Source organism: Drosophila tropicalis, unplaced genomic scaffold (assembly GCF_018151085.1).
Source record: "Drosophila tropicalis isolate 14030-0801.00 unplaced genomic scaffold, ASM1815108v1 contig_443, whole genome shotgun sequence".
NCBI classification, from domain to species: Eukaryota; Metazoa; Arthropoda; class Insecta; order Diptera; family Drosophilidae; genus Drosophila; species Drosophila tropicalis.
This window is the reverse complement of record NW_027172907.1, coordinates 3,115,569-3,131,720: the sequence shown is the minus strand read 5'-3', so window position 1 is coordinate 3,131,720 and position 16,152 is coordinate 3,115,569. Positions and strand designations below refer to the sequence as shown.

At 36.4% G+C, this 16,152-nt stretch overlaps 1 protein-coding gene across 3 annotated transcripts in view; it reads left to right on the top strand.

Moving 5' to 3' along the window:
• Positions 1–15,954, top strand: part of p130CAS (Serine_rich_CAS and FAT-like_CAS_C domain-containing protein p130CAS) — a 46,773-nt gene extending 30,819 nt beyond the window's left edge. The window contains exons 2-4 of one of the 3 annotated variants that reach the window (XM_068286398.1): positions 5,066–5,209; positions 7,879–8,139; positions 12,776–15,954. In XM_068286398.1, coding sequence (XP_068142499.1) covers positions 5,066–5,209; positions 7,879–8,139; positions 12,776–14,671 — 2,301 coding nt within the window. In that variant the 3' untranslated portion in view covers positions 14,672–15,954. Of the gene's footprint in view, positions 1–5,065; positions 5,210–7,878; positions 8,140–12,391; positions 12,512–12,775 lie in introns of those variants that run through there. The other 2 variants (XM_068286399.1, XM_068286401.1) reach the window with 2 other exon arrangements.
• Positions 15,955–16,152: the final 198 nt, after the last annotated feature.

The window sequence follows — 16,152 nt, the reverse complement described above, 5'->3', positions numbered from 1 at the left end:
GTCATTATAACCAAATTCTATTAAGTTTTAGAGTGTAAATTGGTTTATGATCCATACTTAAAGATTGCAAATTTATGGCAACTTACTAACTTTAAAATAAAATAATCAAACTTTATCTTTATGACAGCTGTCGAATTGCACAGAATTGAAATGAAAAGCCAAATAAACCAAGTCTAATTTCATTGATAACAATACAAACATATATCGTTATCAACAACAAATATGTGTGAGGCTTAAAACCTTAAATTTTAGTTAAAGAATAAGAAATTTCCAAAGTCATTCACATATTTATTGTTGAAGTGAGGAATTGAGAGAGTTGGCAAATGTTGACAGAAGCCTGCAAAATGTCTTAATGAGGCACTTCAAAATGAAGTTTGTTAAGTTCGTTGATTGAGCTTCAAGAGCTCAAAGATGGAAGAAAAAAAAAAAAAAAAAAAGACAAAACGACAAAAAAGATGACAATTGTGATTTTCAAGAGCCATTAACCGCATTAAAAATGATTGCCAAAAATTAAGGAGCGACTCTGAATCGAATTTAACAATTAACTGTAATGTGTAGACAAGTTTTTTTTTTTTCACTTTTTTATCGAATAGAAGAAAAAAGTGTATGACTGACAGTTGATAAGTTCAGCCATTTGACTGAAGACAGATAAACATTTTGGTTTTTGTTAATTAATGAAATCAAAGGTAGAGAAGAAGTAGGAACAATCAGAAAACGAAGCTTATATACCCTTTTGCTGATATGATTAACTGTTAAAGGGTATAAGAAAAATAGAATCTATGACTGACTGATTTTCAGTCCACTTTTGGATGCGTCACTTTTGGCTTTTTGAAGGTTTTTTTGGAACCTTTGGACTGACTGATATTAAATGCTTTTCTGTCTTTTCAAGTTAAAATCAACAGCGAAATAAAACAAAAACAAAAAAAAAACTTATTTGTCTGCAAAAAGACATATACATAAAACGCCATATGTCGCATTGAACTGGTTTTGTTGTTGTTGTTGTTATTCCAAAAAGCTCAAAAATAAACAAAATGTTTATGCCACATTTCGTCAAGTCGTCGTGTGCAAAAAATAATAAAAATAAAAACTCGGGGAAACTGTCAGAAAAAAAAAAAAACAAAAAAACAAAAATTCCCCAACTCAAGAGTCAAGACAAGACAAAAACACGTTCCATTCCCAAGCCAAAAAACTGAGCAAATATATTGTGAGTTAAATTGCATTGACAAGTGCATAAGATTCTCTTACATACATATAGAGAAAAGAGAAAGAGATGGCAATAGATGTCATCTTGGGTTACCATTTACATGGGGGTAGGCCAAAACTCACTGAGCCTGTGCAATTGATATTAATATTGATTCATTCACCACCCACTCAAAACGACTCAACTGTAAGACACATGTCAATTTGCAGTTTCTTTTCATTAAAATTGAAATTCCTCAGGCAAGTGCACTTTAAGATGCTTAGATAGATGGCCAGATTAAACGGCTTATTCACTTTCGGTGGGAGAAAGGCCAATGAAATTCTGTGATAATTGTGTGACAATGAAACTAGATTGTCATAAACGAGTACAAGATATGTATATCTATCTATATATAGACTTGTGGGATGGGATTAAAATCTCTATTGTATCTACAGTTTCTTTTGTTGTTGTGGTCGTTTTTCTTTTAGTTGAATAACCTTTTAACGAATTACTTACTTGAGACATACATAACTCACAATTCTTAAGTTTCATTTTATTTGCATTTTGTTGGATATGGGGGGAACTTTAAGTTTTCTACTTTCTATGAAACTCTAAAGATTGGTCCTTATTAGGACTACATTGGGGAGACTGTGAGGGATTCCCAATAGATCCCATAGATACCTACATACATCTTCAGTTGATTGAATTCTTGTATTAATGGCTAAAGTTTAGGTGGAAAAGACTTTAATAACAGGTAAGGGTATGTCAGAGTCGACGTTTTTGTTTCAAGTTTCTGATGAATTGGTATGCTTATGGCTATGTAGATGGTTGGTCGGTCGTTTGATCGTTCGGTCAGTGGTCAGTGTTCAGTCAAAGAGTCATACTACATATACGTGAGCCCATTAAAAACAATAAATCGCTGTAGAGCTCTTTCACATTGTGAGCATTAAATGAAAGGAAGTATGTACATACATACATAGAAATCTACATATGTATGCACCGAAACTGCCTCCAGACAGAAATTGTTTTTATTAAATTTTTGGGTATTTTGTTGTTGTTGTTGTTTTTTTTGGCAGATTTATGTGAAGCATTTTGTATGCATAAAACTGAGCCCAAGACGTTTCTCTAACATTGCCCTAAACAAACCAATTAAACTTGATCGTGCAAACAACAAACCCATTGAGTTCTTTCTCTCTCTCCCTCTGTCTCTGCCTTTTTTTTCTCTCAAGCGGAACTTCAATTTCCAATCCTCACAATATTAAATATTTGTCTTTTCAATTAGCATTGGGTTGTTAGTCACAGGCAGCAAGATACATACAAAGACAAATAACCACAACAACGTAAATTTCCTTACCCCAGAGAGAGTAAAATCAAGCACTTTGACAACTCGTAGCAGAAGATATATGTATATATAGCTATAGTTTTTATTTTCTGGTTTTCTTCTTGTTTGTTTGATCAATGCGACGCGACGCGACGTTCAAGTGTCATTGTGTGACGTTTCAAGTGCGCTCATTTTCCTTTTTGACATTTGGAACGGTTTCAGCTTTCGAAATTTGGAAAACGGGTTTCAAGTAAACCCCAACAACAACAACAGCACAACTCCTCAGCCAGAGTTGAAAGTTCAACAACGATCCAACACTGCGATATTGTTGTAATCGTCGTCGTTTTGCTCCTCTATGCGATATCCGCTCAGCTCATATTAAATGAAGGTGGGTAGGTGGGTACCGAGAAGGGTGGTGGAAGGGCGGGAGGCATGTGATTTGGTAAAAGGTGAAGGAGTTTTTTTTTTTTTTTTTTACCTCCAAGTGCCGCACAGTCACGGCTTTTGGTTTGGGTTCGCTTTTAGATTTTTTTGTTGCTGTTGTTCGATGCGGTGGCGAAATTAAAAGCAACACGCTTAACCCGAGACCGACACAGATACACACACACACACACATACATACACAAAGATAGATATACAACATATATCGACTTGGATATTCATTCATTGAAGAAACCTTTGCCCAGACCTATATAGTACGTATGTACATATATACAAGCGTGGTCAGGCAGTTAGATACACGGGAAATTGAAACTTTTTCAAGTGATTAACTTTGAAATGAAGTGAAGAAGAAGGAGAAGTAGAAGGAGAAGCATGTTGATAAATGACTGGGGGCATAAGTTCAGAGTAGAAGAAGAAAGAAAAGAAACTAAACCATTCGCCTCTCCATGAGAACAATCAAGTAAATTGTAATCTTAATTGTATTGGAATTTGAAATCAATCCATTATAACAATACAATTTAACGTTTGCCCATATAAATGCATTTGATTTCATTTAAAAAGACATCAAATTCCAATTAGATTGGTCTTCAAATTTAAACAAAACATCACAGAAATGAAATTTCATTTATTATTGTTTTCATTTTCGACTCTCTTGAAGATTCTAGTTGTCTTACCTCGTTTGTTAATTTGCAAATCTCTAACAACAACTGACAAAAAAAAAAAAAAAAAAAAAACGCAGCCAACCTAAAGTTGACCTGAAATTCCAGGTAAACTAATGAAGCGAGCTCACCGCATGAGCTTAAAACAACAGAAACAACAATACGAAATTCGTTCATTGCCTTTCTTTCCTCCCCCCACCCCACCTCTTTGGTTTTCTGTGCCTTGAGGTATACCCTGTATTTAATCAGTGGTAAGAGTATTTGCAAATTCTCAAATTCGTTGTTTACTCAAGATCAAGGATCTAAAACTCTTTGGCAAGGCTTTCGCATTCTTAACTTTTGATGAAATTGAGAACTAACTTAAGACATAAGACATAAGAAAAAAACCCCCGGATTCTCCCCCTCTGAATCGTCTGAGATTTCAATCATTTTTAGCTTAAACAATTTATATCCTCTTTTGGGTCTAGTTTTATGTATGGACTGTTGATCCATTTCGATTGCTAAGACTAGAGAGTAAGGTCATATATGAAATTCTGTTATCTCATCGTAAGTTCCCATTAAGGATTGCTACTTTTTAATCAACCCTAATTGCAAAGCTTATATTAGTTTATACTTTATAAGTTAAAGGTCTTTTACTCTTCGTCTCCGTTTTCTTGTTATACAAACTTCTAACCCTCTGCAAGGGTATAAAAAGGAGAATATGCAATGGATAACTTTATGAGATTCTTCTATCTTTTACTTTATGTTTTAAGGTTATTCTTTGACTGCCATTAAGGTAATACAATCGGCTTATTAGGCTATTCTAATAAAGATAACTGAGACTTCGAAAAGACTATACACAAAGTGATCCATGAACTTTGTTTTTGATATCAGATTCTTCTCAAAATGCTCTAAAATTATAGAGAACTTTAAGTCCTTGTTGGTTTTCAAAGCAGGCTTTGCTCATCCCACCACTTGATCACAGGGTATCTAAAGGTTTTTCTCTCTGATTAATCTTATGGAATGTATGAATGTATTTGTTGCTATTGTCTTTGCTTATTCTTTTTGCCGTTTGTGCACTTCTTTTTGCTCAGTTTTAACGGCGATTTATGTTTTTGCCAAAAAAAAAAAAATGAAAAATTCGCTGACTACCTACCGAAAATGAAAAGAAGCATAGTAAAGTGAACTCGTCTGGGGTTCTTGTGAATGATGGGGTTTGCTCTTGTCATGGGGCCAAGAAGGGAAAGGGGGGATCTGTTTTTTGCACACACTTAGATGGAGTTTCAAAAGTCGGGGTCGGTCAGTGGCTGCACGTCTTTGAGAATTCCAATGAAATTGTATGGCGGCATTTTGTTTCAACTTGGTAAACTGATTGTTTTTGTTTCTTTTCTTTTGATAAAGAACCTGAATTTTAATTGTTATATTCTCTTTTCTCATTTTTTTTTTTTTTTTTTTTTGGCTTTTGCTCTTGATTTATTTTTGCAGAAATTATATGCAAAGGCCATTTATGATAATTATGCGGATACGCCAGATGAATTGACCTTCAAGAAGGGCGATATGCTAACTGTAATCGAACAGGACACGGAAGGCATCAAGGGCTGGTGGCTATGCTCTCTATATAATCGTCAGGTGAGTTTACCACATTTTTGATTTATTTTATTTTCAGATTAAGCAATTGAAAGCATTTGCCTCATTTCACACACATTTCAATTTGCAGTGGAAAATGCCACTTGAAAACCATTTGAATTTATAATTGAATTTTTTGTAATTGTGTTTTTGGTTTTTGGTTTTTTTTTTCTGTTTTTTAATGCTCTGCATTGCTGCAATGAGACTGACGTTGATGATGATCATGAGATCATCATATACTCAGCATCATCCGGCAAATGATTATTGGCACGTGGCCCACCACCAGCCGGAGCAGCATGCGGGACTGACTCCAGTCTGCCTTCAATTATCCACCATTCCATGCCATCTCCTCACATCTCTTCTCACAACTCATTTCATTTCATTTCATTTCATCTCTTCGCTGCGTGCATATAAATTTCATTTTTGGCACTTTAATTGTATGTGCAGCTGTAATAATAATAATAATAATCATAATACCCCTAATGCTCAGTGGATTACCCACAGTATTTTCTTCATCTTTCTCTTGGGAAGTGCATAGTAAAAAAAAAAAAGGTCGAAGTTGTTTGTTTTCATTTTGATTGGCTTACAAAGTGCAGAGAAATGTTTCAAACACATCATCATCATGTACATAAAAGGGAAACAGTTCAAGATAAACAATAAATGGACCAGAAGATATATACCATATGCAATATGTATAGGAACTATAGAACTAAAGAGTTAATCATTTGTCTTTTAAATGAAATTTTCAGCTATTACTAATTGTAAGACATGGCGTATACGTTATATTGTAACTAACCATTTGCCCATTATTGGACTACAGTCATATTGATGGATCTGATTCATAAATATATTTAGATATGATATTGTTTTCAATCGATTCCCATGTCAAATTCTTGATATTGGTGTTGGCCCCAATCTCGAGTCTTATTAATGATCACACGCTCTCAAATTCTAACCTTGAATGTCTTGCTCTGATTAGTTAGTAACAACCTTTCGAAAACCAAACAATACAAGCAAAAACTGATTAACACTAAAACAGAAATCCAAACTATGTTGAGAGTATAATAATAACTAAGCGAAATGAAATTTCTGCACGTCCCCCAACAACAACAACAACAACAACAACATTTTAACATTTTAATTAACAACTCAATTGCCAAGCCAACACTCATGGGCGATCAGTGTGATCAGTTCAGTGAGTGAGATGGTGTCAAAACATATATCAAAAATGGAAATCACAACAAAAACAGTTGCCAACGATCTCTCTAGTATCGTTTATTATAAACTATGTATGTATGTACATGGATATGATATACATACATTGTATATTACATTACGACTACTCTTTGTCGGCCAATTGTTGTTAATTAAAAAGTAGCCGCCACTTTTTAATGGAAACAATTAACCCAAAAACGGCCAATTGAGTTGGCGACCAACAGGCAACAACAAAATATTTATAACGCAAAAAAAAACCAAAAAAAAAAAAAAAAAAACAAAACTTTTCGCATAAATTTATTCAGCGCCAGTGAAGTGTTTTTTTTTTTTTTTTTGTTTTTATAGCTCTAAAAGAAAAAGGAAACCAAAAACACATGTTGACAATTTCCACATAAGAAGAAACGCATTGTAAATAGAAAAATACACAAAAAAAAAAAAAAAAAAAAAAAAAACAACAAAAAATTGCACTCATTTATAATAGAAAAAAAATATATATTTTTAAACATTTTTAGCCATAAATAATGCATTTAGCATTGAGTTAATTAAAAGACAATCAAAATCAATTGAATTCAATGAGCATTTTTTTTTTTTATATAGTAAAGTTATCTTATATAAATGATTGATACAGCATGAGAATATATTTCTTCACATAACTTTAAAATTTTGTTTGGCAATTAAAAAATAATACGCTTACTCAAGCAAATGCGCACCCTGGCGCCACCACCAGCCAACGGCCAACTGCGGCATAACTTGGCTATTTTTAGTCCGATTTTGATCAAACTTGGTATGTTGCTGGATATGAGGATCGAATTTAAGTGTGACAAATTTGATTGCATGAAGTAGAAAATTACCAAAAATAATCGAGTTTTTTCAAACTATGGGGGCGGAATGGGGTGTGGCGAAAATTTGAAATAAACTTGATCACTTCACATACTACACGAGTCTACATAGCAAATTTGGAGGCTCTATCTCTGAGATCTGTTGGTTCATACAGACGGACATGGCTAGATCGACTCGGCTGTTGATACTGATCAAGAATATATATACTTTATGGGGTCGGAAAAGCTTCCCTCTGCCTGTTACATACATTGTGGCGACTTTAATTTCACCTTACGGGTGTTTGGTATAAAAGGTATTCAAAGAACTACTCGAATAAGAAGAAGATTGTTTAAAAATACTCAAAACACAACCAATTATTATCCGATTTTAATAAAACAAATAACATTCGCCAGGGAATTCAATTGACTTTACTTTGTAGTCTAAAGAAAAAAGTATTTTGCATAAATTAGTGTTGTAAAACGAGCCAAAAATTATATGTAAAAATCAAAATTATAAAACGAATTTTGGAACTAAATTAAATCATTTGAGTTTTAAGGATTTAAGGATATTATTAAATCAAAGAAATTACTCAAATCTTAATTGATTTTTTGTTGTTGTTATTTTTATGCTCTTTACAGGGTCTATGCCCGGGCAACCGGTTACGCATTATGAACTCATACGATTCGGGCTGTTTCTCACCATCGCCGGCCAGCTCACCGATACCCTCATTGGCAGCCAGCACAGCCACCTTGAATAGTTCCATATGCTCGGCAGAGATCTATGAGAATGGGTCCATAAGTTCAACAGGAAATGGTGGAGGAGCAGTGACGGGAAATGGAGAAATTGCCCCCCTTCAGGGTCGTGGCACAAGAAGATCTTGGCATATATCACCGTATAAGGTAAGAGGATAATGTTGATTTCATCTTCATTCCCCTCCCTCTTGTATTTTTCTTAATTTTACGCTTCGTTTGTAAAATGTTTTTCTTTTTTTTTTTTTTTTTTTTTGCTGGTTTTAATTGAAATCATTTTGCAATTTGGTCGTCTGGCTTATTTATTTTTGGTCTCGACTTTGGCTGCTTGTCTGTCTGTCTGGGGCTACTAGTGGCAGGCATTTTGGTGAATTATGATATCCGTCGGGAAAGTGAAAGAAAGTAATTTCTTCGACTCCTTCATTTTGGCCATCATTATGCGCATGGTCCGGGGCTCAAGTTGAATTGGATGGGGTCCATCGTTCATTTGGCACGTCATCTGTATGTCGTAATTGTGCAATTAATCGAATACGAATCCGTATTTCAAAAAAAACACAAGGAGGAGATGAAGATGAAGATGAAGTAGAATAAACTGTGGCACACTCGCAGCTGGTCAACGGGTTTCCTTTCTGTTTTGCATACGACAACAACAACGACGACTATGTTGGCCAATTTGTCAGCTGGACATGCGTTTTTATTTGCTTTGCTTTTACCTCCCACCCCCCTCCAAATAATTAAAGGAAATGAACAATTTTATCTCCCAGAGGTCCCTCCTCCTCTTCTCCCACTTTGTCTCTCTTTTGACTTAAATTGATGGAAATTGAAATTATAGTTCCATATAATGGATCTTGATTCTCCCCATTGATCAAAACGAGAAATCTAAAATTGAAATTTCTAAAAAAAAAAAGGAAAGAAAGAAAAGGTTTTATTTTCAACTCAAAAACTAAAAAAAAAAAAAAAGGAAGAAGTAGAAAAATAATAATACAATAAAGAAAAGTGTGCAATGCAATTTGCAGTTGTTGTTGTTGTTGTTGCTGCTGATCCCGCCCCAACCAAACGAAACGTTTATTTTGTATCTTTGAATTTGAATTTGAATTTATGGTTTCACTTGCCTCAAGAGCACTGCCAAAGATTGATAGCCGCCGATAATGCGAGGAAATGTTTACGACTCTACAATTTGGGACTTGAAGTTTTATTTGACTTGCGTTTTCGGTTAAGACCAAGCAACAAAAGCGAAAGTGGGCGGACATCAACTTGCCGCGATGCTAAAGTTCAAACCGTGAAAAACCCAAAATGAAAACCATGGCCATTATATTGCATGTGGTGCTAATGATGATAGTGGTCAATTAAATTAAACTGTTATGCAATGAGATTATGAGATTATTGATTATTGAGGAAAAGCGAAAGGCAGGACAGGCAATACAGGATTTGATCGAACGAACATGGATCAAAGTTGATGGTTGCATAGAAAACGATTTGGCTAAATGAAAGGAAACCCTTTCGCAAATGTTAAGCAGGGCTTTTAACTATGCTCAACATTTTAAAATCTTAAGAACTTTACCCCTAATCATCATTTGATACTCAGTTCAGTCTTTTTACTTATAAGCTATGGAAGTTGTAATACTTTCTGCAGAAACAGTTTTAACTTTTTAAACTTTTTTTAAAGGCTTTGAATATTGGCATGGCCCAAACAGTGGGACGAAGAGAAAACGTTGCCCTGCATGGCAAGAACTGTGAATTTGATATATTTTTGGTCTAATCTAAACAGCATTTTTAACGCCTCTTAACGCCCAAACACACAGAGAAACCAAACCAAAATTCCTTCACAATTTAATTGAGAACGGAAATATCTTGTCAAGAATCGCATTGCGCAATAATAGTTTAGGCCGTTTTGGAAACTACAAACATCCCACATCACACTCAGTTGGCTCGAACTACTTGGCTTGCAGCAGCTCTGACCAAACCAAAGCAAAACTCGCCTCCACCGTTAGTCGTCGTCAGCATACATACATACATACATATATACGAGTATGTGACAATTTCAAGTTCCTTGAGCCCACATAAAGTCTTTGGCCATTTCAACTTCAAGTTAAGAGCTCTAACTGCAACTGCAACGCCATCGGTCTCTGGTCTCTATCGTCGTCACGCACTCTGTCCAAGTCAGGTGCTCTCTGGCCAAAGCCAATAAAGATTTATGGTCAACTCCAAAAAGGAGTTTTCAGTTGGTTTTTGCTTTTTGAGCAAAAGATGTCATTTTTTCTTCTCCATTTTTTTTTTTTTCATTTCCAAGACCAAAAATGGCCACAAAAAAAAAAGAAAAAAAAAAAAATGCCATCCTTATGGATTGTGTTGAGATTTTTCCCTGCATTTGGGCAAAACAATGCGGATTGTGTTTAGTTTTATAGAGAGTTTGAAAATCTATCTATCTATCTATCTATGTATATATGTATGGAAGTATGTATGCGTCAATCCAAGGCATTCCAATGCCAACCAAAACATGCTCACTAAGCCTGACAAATCATGGCCAGAAGGAAGCCTCAAAACGCTTCATGACTGGACAAATGAAAATATTTTGAGTTTGATGTTTTCCCTCCGCCAAGGAACATTCCATGGGCTGTCTTTTGTTAACAATTACCATTTTGTACGTGACAAAATGCAAAAGAACTACCAAAATAAAGAAAGAAAACAAAAACCAAACCAAACATTCAAAAGGGGGCAGGTGGAGAAAAGAAACATTGAAATGCATCAAATGAACTGCAGAGAAAGATTTTTATCTCCTTAACGACACAACACGACAGAAGCAGCTACTGAATTTCCAATTTCAACAAGAACAAACCAAATTCTTGAAAAAAAAAAAAAGATTTCTGAATTGTATTTTGAGCGAGGTGAAAGAAGAAAGATCGTGTCATGAATTTATGAAGTTTCCAGCTCCATCAGAAACCAATTAAAGAAATGACACTAAAAAAAAGGTAACCAGCTTCACTTAAGTAAAGTTTAAATACCCTCAAGTATAAGTGTTTAATCATTGAAACTGAAAATTAACTTCAATTTTATATTCAAGTGCTTAAAAATTTAGATATTATAAAAAGTTTAAGTTAAGTTTTAACTCTCCGTTCATATTCTGGATCCGTCAAGGGTTCTTATTAAGGTTTCAGGGTTCAAATTATAATCTTTGGTTTTGCGATTATTTAATTTGATTTCAAAACTTTTTAGAAACTCGAAAATGGAAAAGATTTGTGTTCTTTACTTTACTATTAGTAAGTTATCTTCATGTGTTATCGTGATCGAAGGATATAAAAAGGTCGATCTGAATCGGTCTATTTGAATGGCCCGCCTTTCAGGCAAACCGCTTTATGCGATTTTGCTCCAAATGTGTCATAAACATTGAATCCCCCTGCCTCTCTCTCTCTCTCTTTCTCTCCCTGTCTCTCTATGTATTGAGGTCACACAAAACAAAACAAAAAAACTAAATAAAAAAGACACTAAAAATCAGCATGAAGTTGGTCTCTCCTTAAAATCCCCGTACCTCCTGCCGAGAATTGTCCTTTTGTTCCATTTTAATGTTGTTGGTTTTTGGTTTTGTCTTTTGGCAAAATTAACTGTAACTGTGAAACTAATTGCAGTTCCTCTCAGGTGAGTGTCCAGCTGAAGAGCTATGCCAGCTGCTCTGATCTGATTTCTTGCACTAGATAAGGGTACTCGAGAGTCATGTATACATATATACTCTTCAGCTGTGCCCTTTGTTTGGTATACAATTGACTCGTGTTACGCTTGGATAATATAAAAAATTGTATACCTACTATAAATAAATAATGGCTAGGATGCTTCCTTCCCCTAAAAACTATTTCAGGTAGTTGTTTCCTTTGTTCTTCCCCACCCTTCCTTCGTTTTGTTCGTTTCTCGTCGCTGATCCTTGAATTTATGAAAATAGTTGCGTAACGGTTTACTTAATTACGAATCGATTCATTTTGTTTTGTGGAAAAGTGGGGAGAGGCGTGGTCATTGGTTATTTTTGAAGCGTGCCTTTTTAGAGTATTGATGAATTAAGGTTTTTTTTCTTGGCATATGTTGAAATTCTCTAATATTTCATCAATGAGATGCCAACATATGGTCAGGATCGTGTCCTTTTGAGGGGAGGGTAGGTACACACACACACACACACACACACACACACACACACATGCACACATTATGTGGTATTAAGGGAAAACTCTAAAAAAAAAAAGGGGAATCCTTTACCTTGACACTGGAATCCACTTTGAACTAGTTCAAATTTCCCCCCTATACCTTGCTGACCCTTGTATTTTAATGCGCATGAGCAATATATGTATGTATGTATATATATCCCATTATTCCATGTCTTGGGATTTCCCTCAGTCAAGTTTTTGCTTACCTTTGACAAGCCTGTAGTTTACTACGAGTTTTTTGTTCGTTGTTTTCTTTTCTTTTTTTGATACCTATTTGTGCATATTTGCCATAATTACCAACACAAAATGTGATAATTAAGTCAGAGGCTAATCAGGTGAGATGTACATACATATATGTGTTTTCACAGGTACTTATAGGCATACCTGTAACCACACCCAAGCCCATGGCTGACCAAGGAAGTTCATTCATAAAAAAAACAAGAAATACAAACACAAAGCCAAACGGCAATAATATGCAGGAAAATCGATAAGCTAAATGGAGGGGAAAAGGGAGGCGAATGAATCGAGAAGATGAAGAAGAAAGCAATTCACCATAATATGTATTCATTTTTGTAATTTACTTATCTTTTCTCTTTTAGGTCATCACACCACAGCGACAAGGTGATGTCTATCTTTATCATCACTATCCTCAGCAGCAGCAGCAGCAGCAGCAACAAAATCAAATCTATAGTAACCAAAGTATCTATCAGAACCTCTCCATGATGGCCACACCGAATGGCAATGGGAATGGGAATGGCAGTGAATTTGAGACTTATGATATACCCAAACCAGCCACACCAGTGCTCCTTAACTATGATAGTCCAAAGAGTGTGAGGACACCAACTTCATTGAGTGGACTGGGGGCACGTTTCGAGTCGCTTAAAAGTGTGGCCGCCTCCATTGAGGAGGAGGAGTCTTATGATGTACCACGCCCCCTAATTAATAATAGTCATACCGCACAATTGACACCCAGCAGTTCGGCATCGTCACTACTAACTAGCGATAGTCTATCCCTGAGCTTCTCCAGCTCGAACCGTTCCTCGTTAGCGAATATGCCCGACTATGATATACCGCGTAGGAATCCTCTGCCCGTTAGAAGAGTGCAACAGCAGCAGAATTACGACTTCCCGTTGCCACCGTTGCAGGAGCAAGAGCAACAGCGTAGGCATAATCCCAATAATGGAGCCATTACACCCAAAGAGTTGCCCCTTGAGCTGAATTCAGCTTTGGAAACGCTGGCCAAACTGCAATCACAGACCACCATGGCAATCACACGATTGCTTAGCTTTGTGGTGCCCAATTGGCGTATCCGTTCACAATTGGAGCCATGCATTATGGATTTGAAATTGGCTGCACTACGTCTGCGTACGGCTTTGCATGATTTGGCTGAGTTTGGTGAGGGAGCTTTGGGTAATGCCACCAGATCAGAGGATCGCAATTTGGCGCTTAAATTGCGACCCTTGGTCAGAGCTTTACGAGATGCCAACAAGCTAATCCATGACACATCCGAAGCTCTAGACGCCCAGGGCGGTTGGTCAGTGGATCAGTTGGCGCGCAGTGATGAGAAACATGGCTGCCGACCACCCGATAGCCTAGATCAGCTAATGGCCTGTGCTCAGACATTAACCGAGGATGTTCGTTCCACAACCAGCTTTATACAGGGCAATGCATCCTTGCTCTTCAAGCGTCAACTTAATCTGGAGGAGAATGGAGTTGGAGTTGGAGTTGGTGTTGGCAATAATGGTGTTGGAGGTGGTGGAGCCGCTAGTGAACCTGCAAGTCGCGGCAGTGCTGAATGGCTGGAGGATTATGATTATGTGGCATTCGAGTCAAAAGATGCGGCGGCCAAGAAAAATCAATCTCTACGCGAGGCCATACCAGCTGGTTTGAAAACACAATTTGATACGGTGCTAAGGACAGCAGAGACAACAGCCATGGGTGGAGCAGTTGGTGCTGCTGGCTCTGTGCCCACCACACCAACGGCACCTGCTCCTCCCGCCATTAGGTCACCCGAGATGACCGATAAGGATAAGAAGCTAGTACGCTATTATGCCCAACAAATCTCTACACATATGGGCAATCTGTTGCAGGCCATCGATTCCTTCCTCGAGACTGTGGAGAAGAATCAACCGCCGAAATTTTTCATTGCCTATGGCAAATTTGTTGTTGTCAGTGCCCATAATCTGGTCACCATTGGCGACAATGTCTATAGAAATATATCCAAAGAGGCGTTACGAGAGAAAATCCTGCACTGCACAAATGGTCTATCGGATGCACTGAAAACCTGTGTCCTCAAATCGAAAAAGGCAGCTGCACATTTCCCCAGCGGGAGTGCGGTCCAAGAGATGGTCAATTCGGTGGTACATATTAGTAATTTGGCCAAGGAACTGAAAACGGTGATGCTCCAGGCCGTTCAAGAGTCTACTGGAGTTAGTGTCAGTGGTGTGGGTATCGGTATCTCTGGAGTCCCTGTTGGAGTCGGTGTCGGAGCTTAAGCCACAGCAAAACAGCAGCAGCAGGAGCAGTATTATGAGCCAAGTCTTCCAGGCTGCTGGCAGCGCAAAATGTTCCTTAAACAAGAAAACCCAAAGGGATAAGATAACTTTGGCCATGCCGGAATTTGTATACCCTTGCAATTCCCCTCTTTTTAGTATGATAGCTTATCGATTTTGATTTCATTTTGCAGAACTATAGAATCGTTTAAGATAAGTTTCTTGGACCAAACTTAATTTCTTTTTCGTTTCTGTGGAAGCTATAAGTTATATATGTCCGATCTGGCTGAAGTCGAGCCAATGCCTAAATAGAAAGGCCTCCATAGCTTCGAAGTAGTGCCGCAGCGCTGCCGTCACACGTGCACCGAAAATGTGCCCTTCGGCTTATGCTTCGGGTCGTCTGCTTCAGTAAGGCAGGAATCGGTCCAAAAGGGAGCCGAATTGCTTCAAAAGATAAAACAAGCACACGGACAATAAGTTGCTGAACCCTCCTACTGTAAAGATCTAGAAGGACTTGATCCCTTCTTCCATGCGTTGCACACTTCTCACGAAATCAAACGTACCCTTTTTTTTGCAAGGGTATAAAAGGATTATGGAATCAAATTTTTATTTGTCTAAACTTTGGCATATCTTGCTTATATTTTGCATTGTGATATTTTATGAGCAAAAGAACTATCGGGAAAAAAATATGCACAAAAATGCCACACCTCCCTCCACCCAGCCCTAAGCCTCCAAGAAGGACTCCCCTTTCTAATTTATATAGTAGTTTATGAAATGTAGTAAGTTTATTGTCTAATTAGGTATACTTAGTAGTCCCCATCCTAGTATTAGTTGTCTATGTTAACTTAGATTCTTTCTGTAAATAGTCTTTTGTAAATTAATTTCTCTAACCCCCCTCCCGTCCCGCACAATCCCACATGTCCCGCCTTGTTGCACAAACAATGTTGTATCAGTGAAGCATTTCATACAAAAAAAAAAAAAAAAAAAGAAAATGAAAAAAATTAATACAATTATAAAATATATGAAGTATACTATAGCTATAGCTATATACCACGCATATGCATAACTACATTTATATATACATATATATATATTATATTTGAGCAGATACATACATATATATTCTTATACATAGACAGCGACAACAAGAGTAAGAATAAAAACAATTAAGAGGATAAAAAAAAAAAAATATGAAAAAAAAAACTCGAGAAGAGAAAGCAAATGAAAATCTGAAAGATTTTATAAATAACATTTTGCAAATTTAGTCAGCAATATACAAGAAAAAAGTAAATTTACACATTAGCATTAACAAATATAAATAGTAACTACTTGTAATAATATCATTTAAATAATAATAAAATATGCAAAACTGAATAAACAATTATATACCTATACACATATGAATATATCATAATCAACTAACGACTTTATTGAATTTATTTCAAAGACTTCTGCCAATATTGCCTTTAAAAATTCTCTTCAGG